We start from the raw sequence: 13,316 nt of genomic DNA, 5'->3' as shown, positions 1-13,316 counted from the left end.
ATATTTATTTGAAAAAAATGTCTATATCTATGTGGCGGATTCATCTTTCCAAAAAAATCCTTTATGGGTGTTTCGCCACTGCACTGCAAGAAAATCTACAAAATAAAATAGTTATTTTTTGTAAACACGCAGAAGTTTTTTGTAAACACTTATATACATACACACATGTATAGACATTTTTTTCAAATAAATATGTTTAAATTAATTTTTATTTTGTTTTATTTATGATCATCAGACATGCGAATTTGATTTATGACAATCAGACATGCGAACTGAAGAGACGTATAACCCTGTCTTGGGCCGCCTATGGAAAGTTAAAAGATGTGTTTAAGGGCGACCAGCCAATCTGCCTAAAACGAAAGGTTTTCAACCAATGTGTACTACCGGTTATGACGTATGGAGCTGAGACCTTGACACTGACCATCGCATCTGCTAAGAGGCTCAGAGTGGCACAGCGACGAATGGAAAGATCAATGCTTGGAGTGTCTTTGCGGGATCATATAAGCAACGAGGATATACGTGCGAGAACAGGCGTCATCGACGTTGTGTCACGAATCGCTACACTCAAGTGGAAGTGGGCTGGACATGTGGCTCGAGTGACCGATGGTAGGTGGACCAAAACACTGCTCGAATGGAGACCGAGAGCTGACAAAAGAAACCAGGGAAGACCACCAACACGATGGACTGACGACAAAAAGGATCACCAATAACTGGATCCAGAGCGCACAAAATAACAGTGGGCGCAAATGGGGGAGGCCTATGTCCAGCAGTGGACGCAAAGGGCTGGCTGATGATGATGATTTATGATCAGAAAAAATACAATTACATTTAAAATGAATGAGGGCCCGCCATTGAACAACCGAAAACGGAAATAAAAATACAGTGCAGTGGCGGTGCAGTGCAGTGCAGTGCAGTGGCACCCATAAAGGATTTTTTTGGAAATATTTATTTGAAATATGTGAGAGACAACGTGACTAAATAATAAAAAAAATAGAAAATTGTATTGTTTCAATATCAATTACTTAATTATATGCATTTTTAACGTAAATTAGTAATGTATAAACATGACTTAACAGTAATTTGTAAATAAATACACGTATTCAAAGTCTTCAGGGTCAGGAACATGAAAACGGGAGCCTTATAAAAAACCTGAAAACAGAAAAACAGGTTTTTTAAACTAAAAGTAACAATGTAAAAATATCAATATAAATATACTATTTAAAAAAGGCGTCCATTGTTCCCAAAGAGACCTGGTTTACAAATCAAAAAGAAGCAAAAAGACTGAGTTTTTTTTTCTTCTTAAATACACTAGGTATACACTAAGACGCAAGAAGTAAATTTAACAAAACTTGAAAATAAAATGAATATGAAATAAACCTGATTTCCCTTTTATATTTTAAAATAAAGATATATAGATACAGAATAAATTTATTGCATAATATATATCTTATAGATTTATTGTATTATTGATAATAAATCACACCTACTGCAGATAACTAATGTTGGCTATAGTTAAAAATAATCTTACCTTGCTGTAAATTGTTTCCATTTTCAAAAAAATCGCCGATCATAGACATATGACAAAATTTTCTTGCATCTAAAAATATGGAAATAGTGTTTATTTACTACCTATTTTTAATATACATGGAACATACCTAATACTGCAGAAACGTCGTTTTCTCCAGGATTTGTCATGTAATATATATTTTATATACTTTATTACCTTTATAAATGTCAGCCGAAATATCAAATGAACTTCCAAAACAAAACTGAACGGAGGGAATTAAAATGATTTCCAATATCTCTGGCAGATTTGTTCTACATTTGTTCTTACATAACCTAACTAATCAAATCTGTCAATCCTCAACTGTGAGTTAGACCAGAGTTAGACAGAAGACATGCTGTCTTTGTCTAGGCGGCCATACTTGTGGCAGGAATGACACTAATGACTGTTTCCATGACTATTTCACTGTCACCCCCCTGCTTAGTGCCAGTTGGCCTCTAGAAGGTTGTAACTTACTTTTATATGCATTTAAAATGATTTTTGAATGGTGTAGTTTAAGATTCGATAAAAAATATTTTCTTTTGGAAATAGATTTGTGATTTTGGAAATAGAAATCTGGAAACCGTCCTATCAATTTTCAATCTTACTACATTACTTTAATCTACTATAATTAGTGTTAATTTTTGACTGACAAGTTTTATATCAATGTTTATTAAATGACGGCAAGAGATTAACTTCGCCAAAATTATCATCGATTGTCATTCCTCAGCCGTCTTTGACGCCGCTTTTATTCGACCATACGCTATAATGATCATTAATTTAAAGCCTAGTTTTTATGCATCCGAACATTTTATAACTTTTCTTATGAATTTCGTGCCGCTATATTGTTTGGGATAAATGAAAAACTAGGCTTATTTTTCAAACGTTAGTATTGTATGTCTAGAATTGTTTTGTGTAACGCTTTTTTTTTAATTTAAAAACTGAAAATTTTATATTTTTACACATTCCATTGATTCCATTTAAATTTATATAAATTAAACAAATATAATAATATGGATATCTGTGTCCTTAACACAATTTCGAAGAGTTATGGGAGGTGTTTGATTTAATTTTGTTGAGGCACCACCTTCAGCGTGACACCCATGCTTGTGTAAAATACATAAAATAATTTATTGCGCTGTTAATTCTGTAAAATAATTAAATATATTCATTAACTTTATGTAGTAGAGAAACCATTTACGAGAATTAAGAATTGCAGCAATCGAAGAAGGCAATGAACAAATGTTACAGGTCTACTTATATAATCTGTTAGGTAGCATGTCAAACCGTCTGAGATAGTGCATTAATGCTTGAGGAAGAAATACAAAAACAACAAATTAATATTTACATTTGCATTCGCAAATATTCACTAACGTTATAAGTTGTGATTATTCGCTAATGTTTAAAAGTTGATATTTGTTACATCATTAATATGCTGTATGGGATTTAATAATGTCTTTATCAGCGTCAAAGGTTTAAGACATGTTTATGCGAAATAACTAATGTAACTTTTGTAAAGTACATATTCGGAACTACAACAAATTACGAAATAGGCAAAAACGATTTTTCATAATTTTTTGAAAAAATTCCTTAGCACCACCCTGACGATTTTGTAAAAAAACCGAAATGTTTTAGATCGCAAGTAAAAGATTCTTACAGATTGTTGTTTTTACGTAGAATTGACTGCCGTAAACCGTTTTTCGATATCTGTAACAGATCTTGAGTTATTTGAGAAAATCTACAAAATAAATATTTTTTTCTGTTTTGTGTCTCGAATAGTTTGACTTCGGCATTTAATTATTTTTTCTATTATTTTTTGTTTTTTGATTTGCCGACGATAGTAACTGACAGTAATTTTTTGTTGGATACACAAATAAGTTACAATAAAAAAGTTGCTTTCCGTTTAGATTCTAAACCAGTAAGCTATAAAAAAAATTCTTGGTTTTCTGTTTTAGTGGAAAATTATGTATTTTTTATAAAATTGTATTTTTATTTTTTGGTTACTAAATGAAAATACTTTTAGGTCCCAACAAGCATCAGTCGGCCGTAACTTGTCTGCAATTCAATAATCGATTTGTGATAACTTCTTCCGATGATGGAACAGTCAAATTATGGGACGTTCAGACTGGTGAATTTGTACGAAATTTAGTGGCATTAGACAGTGGTGGTTCGGGCGGAGTTGTTTGGCGTATTAGAGCAAATGAGACTAAATTAGTTTGTGCCGTAGGGAGTCGCAATGGAACAGAAGAAACTAAATTATTAGTGTTAGATTTTGACTCTTATACTCCAAACAGCAGTACTACTATAACTAGATAATTAAAGACTTAAAAAATTGTGCGTATGTTGAGTGAGAAATAGTGAATGCATTATTTTTGTAGTAAATGAATATTTCTCTTATACAAGATTATTTTTAATGTTAAATGTTTACATGTCTCCTTTGCGTTTGTATTATACCCATGGTTTAACCTATATTTCAAGAAATATTGACCGGTTTGGACATATATTATAAATTTAATATGTTAATTTCCCATTTTTTTTCCTGTAAAAATCTGTAACAACCCATTTATACAAATTAAATTATTTGGTATTAAGTTTTAGATTTATTTTTAATTCAAACCACCCCTTAAGGTACAGTTCCTTCCATGCAGTCGTCGCTAACTATCGAATTATAGCGTCAGCCTCAACCAACTGATAATTTATTTGTGTATCTGGCCTTTCTCTGTAGAGTAAACAATCAGCGAGTCCCGGAGGAATAGAACAACCTCAGGCCAATATCGCATAAGAGATGTGCGAGTGGAAAATGACGAAATAAGCTGTTCTTGAGATATCTCAGGACACGCAGCCTGCAAGATTCCTGAGAGCAAATAACCCTCGTGTTAGTTTCTTAACAACTTTATTGGTGTGGTTAGCAGATGACGTCCCATACCAATCTGTTTATTTTACTAAAAAAAGTTTCTAATCTTTTTTAAGTTAACTATGGATGGGCTTAAATATAAATCCGTCATGCGTCGCCTCTTGTTGTTTTTAACCAGTTTTATTGGTTTATTTCAAAAATGACAGATCATATTTCAATTTTATTGGTTTGACCGAACGATGCCCAAGTAGCATTTTCCCGACTTGCGACCACATGTTTACTAAACACAACGTTGGATTAGTTACAAAAAATAGTTAGCTCCGTACCTTGGGTATTAAAATAAATTTAAACGTTTTTGTAACGTTGTGCCGACGTTGAACTAATACTACAACAAAGTAAAAGCTTCTGCGACGTCGAATAAACGTTGTTTTCTAACCTTTTTTGCTTAAGTGATCTTTAGGTGATTCGGACAACGTAGTTACAATGTTGGGCAATAAAGAGTTTTCCGCCGTCACTTTCAGGACCTATTCCAACGTTATGCAAACCTCGTCTGTTTTACCAATTCCAACGTTGTTTAGATTTTCTTTTTCTTACGTTGATAGGACGTCGAACCACTACCTTTTTGCAATTGTATTAAACCATAACCTTAAATCTTAAGTTTTCACTTCGTTCAGTGCTGTTTTTGTTTTTATAAAAAAAAAACTTAATTAAAATGAGACGTAAGAAAGGCACATATAAAACTAAATTTAATTATACATCGACATATTACCGATATCCACTCCCTCGTTTATTTAGAATATAAAGGGCGGGACAAGCAAATTTTGCTTTGACGTTTGACAATTGATGGCCATGTCTAGACTCTAGGATGACTAGGATGACTCTTTTGACCATCGACATCAAGTAGATGTAGTGTATACCGATTTCTCAAGGGGCATTTGACAAGCTGGATCACAGCGTGTTGATTTCCCATTTAGAAACTTCGGGGTTTTCCCCCAATTTATTAAATTTTTTTAAATCGTATTTGAGTGACAGGAAATTAATTTTGAAATGCTGTGGTCAAATGTCTTTTGAGGTGTGCGACCTCTGGGGTTCCCCAGAAAATTGTTTTATTTCTTAATTTCCTTCTAGCCGATGCAGAAATTATTTCACACAGTCACCGCATCAGATTTTCAGTGATTAGGTCCTGAAATAAACTGACTAATTTTTTAAGCAAAAACATTGTGTCGGAAGAAAAAAATCAAGAGTTAAAAAATGTTTAGAAATAAATGGAGATTTTGAAAATAATTTTTATTTATTCTTAAATGTAGTCAGTGGTGTGCCACTTTTTTCTCTAAAAATATTCAATGTAAAACCCGTATGGACGGCACTGGTTGAAATAAATAAAATGCTTTGTACACCAAAAAAGGTATTTTGATGCATAGAAGACGTGTGTATCAGTTTTCATAAAGACGTCTATAATAAAATAAGAGTTATTATGAAAATAAGATTTTTTTAGTAAATTTTACTACCCTGTATTCAGTGGCGGCTCGTGACCCGTGTTACTGGGTAGGCGACAAAATTTTAGTTGTGTCTATGTGTCCATGGAATGATCCCTTACGTCTTCATGGAATCTCTACTATAAATTTTAATGCATTTCAAATATGAAAAATGTCTCTCAACCTAAGTACTTGTAAATAGTGTAGTAACAAACAAAACAAACAATTTGAAAGCCTCTGGAAATATATTTCCAGGATTATTCTCCTTAAATAATTATTTTATAATCGAAATTATCATATCTATTATTAATACCTGCAATTTATTCATTATGTTGGTCAATAGCATTTTTTGTTTGTTAAATCACTATTAAATGTGTTGGAAATGTATATCAATATAACAAGTTTGTTAAATCAGATGTTAAATGCGTTGGAAATTTTTTATAGGATTCTTGAAATTTCGGATCCGCAAGAGATAAATAAAAATAATGGAGACATACGAGTATCTGCAAAACTTTATTTCTAAATGTATAACAATGTTATCTAATATTTCATAAAATAAAATTCGCAAAGATATTTGACTTAGCCGCTTTTATTAATATATCGAATTGAAATACCACACTGAGACTTTTCTGTAATATCTGCTGTATCGTCTTCTTGCACCGAATAAAATAACGCGCTTTTTTATTTCGGATTCTTTTATTTCTGTGGCGTGATCTGAAATACAACCGGTTATATCATTTTGAATAATCTCGGACAAGCCTGAAAAAATGTTTCCTTAACGAAATGTGATATATCTCCTTATGAAATATCGGCAATATCCCCTTAACTTCTAAGCCTACCGAACCTCCACGACTTCATGCGAAGGCGACCGGAGATTTCGCCTAAGCCCCGCCTTAATACTGTTGCGAAACCAGTCCCGCTTTAATATAACCTAGAAGAGCCTAGAAATTCGAGAACACAGCGGCTAAGAATTCTCCAGCACCGCCCAGTGCGTTCCTGACTCCGTCGCACGCCTATATATATATATACCGACGCCGCGCCGGTGCGCAAAGTACAGACGATAATAAACTACAGTGTGCTACGGTCGAGGCTTCTTGTTTTTGTTCTAAATAAATACGGTAGATAAATAAGTTTGTAAATATAGTTATAAATAGTTCTTTAAGTCTTTTATCGTTATTGTTTTTGTTAATTAGTGTTAAATAAATTGTGACTTTCTATCCACACGGAACCGACGAAAAACGTAACAATACGATACAACTCCGACTTATGTCGCATCGCTACCGCACGATGAGTTAGACAGAGACAGAAGACTGCCGTACGTCGTTCATCGCCTCTGATAGTAGGCGATGTAGAAATCGCCGAACAAAGGCACTCCAACGGTCAGAATTATTTTGTTTTCTAACGCAGCGGCACAGTCAAGCGTACGCCAGCTGTAGTGAATATTTTAATATACAAGACCACAAATATTAAAATAATATTGATTATTAAAACACACTTCCGTGTATTAACAGTATTTTTATGTATTGGCAGCATTAATAGTAAATAATGTAATGTAATAAACCGCTTAAATTCTGCCAAAATCTTAGGGTAGGCGCCGCCTACCTTGCCTATCCTGACGAGCCGCCACTGCCCTGCATCTCAGAAATTAAGATGTTTAGGACATACATTCATATGAAGTTTTTTTTCTTAGAATAGGTCCAAGAATTACCCGTTAAATATTAGCACGTCATTAAGGAAACCACCGGTATATAGGTAAAATTCGTAAAATTACATTTTATTTAAATAATATATATAATTGAGTAGGAAGCTCACACAATCACACAAATTATTGACAAATTCTTCTTAACCAACTCACAAAGACTGCACAATAAACTTAATTCTATCGAAAATACAGCCACCGAGAGTTCAATTTAAATTGAGTGAATAATCAAATTTTATAATGGGGTTCCCCGACGAAATATTCCTCAATGGGTATATACCCTACACCTTCTGAGTATCTACCAGATATTAATAAAAAATACCAGATACACAAATTTCTTTATTATACCCATTGGGTATTTACCCACCGTCCATCACTGCTTCAAGATCACGGCTCAAGATGATGGAGACCAGCGCTGCTATTCTTGACATCGTTCGCAACTTTGCGTATACGCATTACATGATTATATGGCTTATTGCTTCCTCAGAGATGTGAGTGGTCAACAATAGATGCCCAGGTTCAGAATACCCAACGCTGCATCCCTACCCTGACAAAAACCAAATTGATGCTGTGAGAACAGACCCTAACTTTCAAAAAATGTTAATTTTGTGGCCATGCATTACTTGAAGACTTGAATAGTATTGGTAGGGCAGTGATCAACAGGGATTTTTTCAACATATCCAGGAATATATTTTAAAAGCAATTGTTATTGTTATTTACTTTTGCGAGGGGTACTATTATGAAGAAATAAACAAGTATGGAGTAATTTAAGTGATTGCTTGTTAAAAACTAGAGGAATATGACTGTTTCTGTGATGTATGCCTATATTTATTTTATTTTGTTTAGTTTAGTGTAAGGAACCACGTGTTAAATTTGCACCATCCGCAAAGCCCGGATTTGGCCGCCATCTTGGAAAAAGTGGCTAAAATTCGGTTTATTTTTCATTATTTGTCAATAACTCGATTTCTATCTACTTTAGTGCTAAAAATGTACGGACCAAAATTAAAGAAGAGGAAAAACTCTATAAAAAAACGTTCTATGTACTTTTTCCGTGCGACGACCCGTTTCCAAGTTATCTCGGTTTAAACACGCTAAATATATTTTAAGCAGTTATTATTTCCTCTATTCTAGGCAGTTTTTGTCTTTCCGAGAACCTCACTCTTTATTTCTCCACGCATTTAGTGGCTGCGACACCACATCCGCATTATACAGACAAGAAAAAATGAAATTCGTTAAAGTTTTACAGAAAGAAAAAGAATTATTACAGACAGCTGCACAAACTTTCAAAGACCCAAACGCATCCCCAGAAGATATAGAAAAAACTGGAGAACGATTTCTTCTTCATCTATATGGATCCAAAAAATGCGACTCATTAGATAAGTACAGATACCAGTGTTTCGTAAAATCTATTACCAAAAGCTTATCAAAACTAGCATCATTACCACCGACCAAAGACGCAGCTCGCTTGCACTCCTTCCGTACGTACAGCTATGGTATGGGAATGAAAAATCACCTCTAGATTGGGGATGGAAAAATTCAAAGAATGGGTTGATGCCCATTACTGCTTCCCAAGATGCAGCTCCCCAAAAATTATTAAATCTGATTTCATGTAAATGTAAGTAGTAAATGTAGTAACCCAAGGTTGTAATACATCTTGTAGTTACCGCAAAGCAGGTTTGCGTTGCTCGGTAATGTGTGCACTTTGTCAGGGCAAATCATGTTCGAATAGTTTGGAGGTGGCAAAATTAGACGAAGATGAGTACGAGGACAATTTTCCTCTCGATAAAGATCAATGAAAAGAATATTCTGCTTATGAACCAGATCCGGAATAGTATACAAATGTGGAAGACATTCAGGAATAATATATTGAACATCCGGTAACATCAAAAAAACGAAGGAACTGTGATGAACTTGTGGTAGAACGACATGTGGATTAGGCCTATTGGAAATGGGGAGACCACTAAAAAAAATGCGCCGGGTACCTACTTTATCTCAAGGCAGCTAGTTCCCTGAGAGATAAGGCGGTTAAACTTGATTTTCCACCAGTCGCGCAACAATAAAAATTTAGTCCGTTATTGCGGTCATAATGCAAATTGCGTTCTTCCATTATGACCGCGACAGCAGGCTACTGCCAACCAGTAGGAAACAAGTTTTTAGGCTTTATGTATCGGGGGTGCCGCTCAAGGTGGTGTGAAAACAAGTACAGTTAACCCCGGATATATTGAACACGTACATTATATGAAACTTTAATTTTGTTTTCGTAAAATTCGCACGAAAAAACACATACAACGTTTTTTATAGAGTTTTTCCTCTTCTTTAGTTTTGGTCTCTAGATATTTTGCACTAAAGTTGATAGAAATCGAGTTATTGTCAATAATGAAATATCAAATAATGAAAAATAAACCGAATTTTAGCCCATTTTTCCAGGATGGCGGCCAAATCCGAGCTTTACAGGGAGTGCAAATTTAATACGTGCTTCTCGACACCAAAATAAACAAAATAAAACTTATTCTATAAGTTTGTCCGGATTTGCTCCCGCCATCGATGCACTTGCCGACTGGCCTATTATTATTATCAACTTATTTAAAAAAGACGGTTTGCACTAGAAATATATTTATTTTTATTTATTGCAAATATAATAATTGTTAGGTAATACCACAGGTAATACCCTTGTTTATACAGGGTGTCCGGAAATTAATGCAACAAAATTTGGTCATAGATTCTTGAAAAAAAAATAGGTGACCCGTATTTTTTATTTTTGGCGAGTGGCCCCCCTTTTCGGACTTACAGCCCCTGAATTTCGCCCATAAAAAGAGTTTTTTTTAATATCTCAGGGTCCTGTTGGACGAAAATCACTAAATTCGGTACAGGTTGTTTTAGCATAAAATGACATTTTTTGATGCTATTAACTTTTTTTATTTTCATCAGTGGCGTCCCTACGGTATTTAAACTAAATATTATTGATGAAAAAAAAGATACGCCACTGTTTTTTTTAAAATAAAAATTATTTTTAAAATCCATATTAAATTTGGAACAAAAAATGTCATTTTATGCTAAAACAACGTGTACCAAATTTAGTGATTTTCGTCCAACAGAACCCTGAGATATTAAAAAAAAACTCTTTTTAGGGGCGAAATTCGGGAGGCTGTAAATCCGAAAAGGGAGGCCACTCGCCAAAAATAAAAAATACGGGTCACCTATTTTTTTGTCAAGAATCAATGGCCAAATTTTGTTGCATTAATTTCCGGACACCCTGTATTATACAGGGTTGTTCACCACATACGACACGGAGTATTGTAGCTAAGTGATTAGATTTTTACAAATTGTAAGTTTTGGGTTCGTTGAAGGACTATTAGAGCTACAATTTAAAAATATTTTTACAAGATACAGAGTGTCCCAAATAAATAAAAAATATCAAAGTTGTATTTTTTTAAATGGAACACCCTGTATATTATTACATTTTTACTTTCTACGATTAAAATAAAGGTTTATTACACTTAAACCTTACCGTTTTTGAAATATTTTCAATTTTGTGAAATTGCAGTCAAAATGTTCAGGCTTCATTTCTCCAAGGGTATCACAGTTTTTAATACTAAATATTTACTGAAGTTTATTTATTAATCAGATATTGTGTTGCAATAATAAAAATTATACTACCTTATACAGAGTGTCTAAAATGTTATTTTAAATAATTACTAGCTTTAAACGCAATAACTTGTTTAATTTAAATGGAACACCCTGTATATTTTATGTGAATCAGATGCACAGTTTAATTGTCTATCAAATTGTATTAAACCATTTTTTACCTATCTCTTCAAATTTCCGTAGAAGATGCATTTATCAATATACCCATGGAATACGGACATTTTAGATTATTTTTAAAGATGTACCAAATTTTTAAAGAGTACAGATACTAATATTGTCGATATACTTTGTTTATTTCGTTAAAAAATAAAAATAACTATTTAAATATTTGTTAAAGAGGACCAATTAATATGATTCCAGTATTCAAACTACATTAATTGACTGTTTGCGTTGATTAATAATAATTGCTCCAAATACTAGAAAACTGAATTTTGTATGTGTATTAGACAGTGTGGTAAAAAGTAACACCTTAAAAATGATATTTAATTTTTTGACAAATGCTTATTTATAACAACAGAGACGTTCATTTTCATAACTTATTATTTTATTGATTTCCGATTCAAATCCACATTTATTTAGAATAATTTATTAACAAACATAATTAAGTATGTAATTAATTAGTATTTGGGTGGAAATAATGGTGGTATATTTAATTAATGGTATACTCTTTAGTTTTCTTTTTGCATACAAATGGGCTAGTAATATTATCATTTTGCTCAAAACGATAATATTACTAGCTTGTACAGTTTTTACATTTGTTGCTTTAAAAACAATCTAAAATGTCAATATTCCATGGGTATATTGATAAATGAGGTCAAAATTATAAGAAAATGCATTTTCTACGAAAACTTGAAGGGATAGGTAAAAAGTGGCATAATACAATTTGATTGACAATTAAATTGTGCATCTGATTCTCCTAAAATATACAGGGCGTTCCATTTAAATTAAACAAGTTATTGCCGTTTAAAGCTAGAAATAATTTAAAATAAATTTTTAGACACTCTAGATGAGGTAGTATTAGTTTTATTATTGCAACACAATAACTGATCAATAAATAGACTTCAGTAAATATTTAGTATTAAAAACTTTGATACCCTTGGAGAAATGAAGCCTTAACATTTTTACTGCAATTTCACAAAATTGAAAATATTTCAAAAACGGTAAGGATTAAGTGTAATAAACCTTAATCAAATTTACCTTTATTTTAATCGTAGAAACTAAAAATGTAATAATATAAAGGGTGTTCCATTTAAAAAAATACAACTTTGATATTTTTATTTATTTGGGACACTCTGTATCTTGTAAAAATATTTTTAAATTGTAGCTCTAATAGTCCTTCAACGAACCCAAAACTTACAATTTGTAAAAATCTAATCATTTAGCTACAATATTCCGTGTCGTATGTGGTGAACAACCCTGTATATACAAGGGTAATACTTGCGTAGCTAGATATTCTGTGGTAATACCAATTGTCATAATAGGGCATTTAAAAAAAAGTTATAGGCAGTTGAATATTTTCGAGAAGCTTCAAAATTCAAGAGTAATAGTGTCGCTAGTATCCTACAGATGAAACTAGTAGACATTGCCATAGTAGCCAAATTAATATGTTGTTAAGCTTTATTCGGAACCTCAAAATTAGTGGTTTCAATTAGCTTAAAAGTTTGCTCTTCTAATTTCAATGTAAGCATTCAAACCGTCAAAATTAGAGGTAGTAGAAAAAGTTTACAAACTTTTAACTTTTTCCACTAATTATACTTCAAAATTTGCCAGTAATGTCATTTTAGCCGTTGACTTTATCATCAGCCAAGAGACATTATGGTTAGATAATAAAAAGTTTATTGTTTTTATATGCTACATCAGCTACATAATTATTAGGCTTTCCCTATGAATACAACTGACTTCCGCCAGCTATTGCTAGGACATTCCGTTAATTTTAATTGTATATTTTTAGATATTGTGAATGATCGTAAATTTTTAAGTATAAAGTGTAATTGAAACCACTAATTTCTAAGTTCTGAATGAGGTTGAAGAGGCATGCCTAAATTTAATATTTATAATTTTATCATTATGTGAAAATAGGTAATTTAAAATTTATCTTCA

The 13,316-nt window shown here is 32.6% G+C and overlaps 1 protein-coding gene across 2 annotated transcripts in view; it reads left to right on the top strand.

Annotated features, from left to right (window-relative positions):
* The window catches only part of LOC115887832 (F-box/WD repeat-containing protein 7), a 92,176-nt gene extending 88,036 nt beyond the window's left edge, over positions 1-4,140 (top strand). The window contains exon 12 of one of the 2 annotated variants that reach the window (XM_030907346.1): positions 3,567-4,140. In XM_030907346.1, the coding sequence (XP_030763206.1) occupies positions 3,567-3,859 (293 nt within the window). In that variant the 3' untranslated portion in view covers positions 3,860-4,140. The remainder of the gene's footprint in view (positions 1-3,566) is intronic. The other variant, XM_030907345.1, reaches the window with a different exon arrangement.
* Positions 4,141-13,316: the final 9,176 nt, after the last annotated feature.

Source organism: Sitophilus oryzae, unplaced genomic scaffold, assembly GCF_002938485.1.
Source record: "Sitophilus oryzae breed Bouriz unplaced genomic scaffold, Soryzae_2.0 scaffold_649_pilon_pilon, whole genome shotgun sequence".
NCBI classification, from domain to species: Eukaryota; Metazoa; Arthropoda; class Insecta; order Coleoptera; family Curculionidae; genus Sitophilus; species Sitophilus oryzae.
This window is presented reverse-complemented; position numbering and strand designations above follow the sequence as displayed.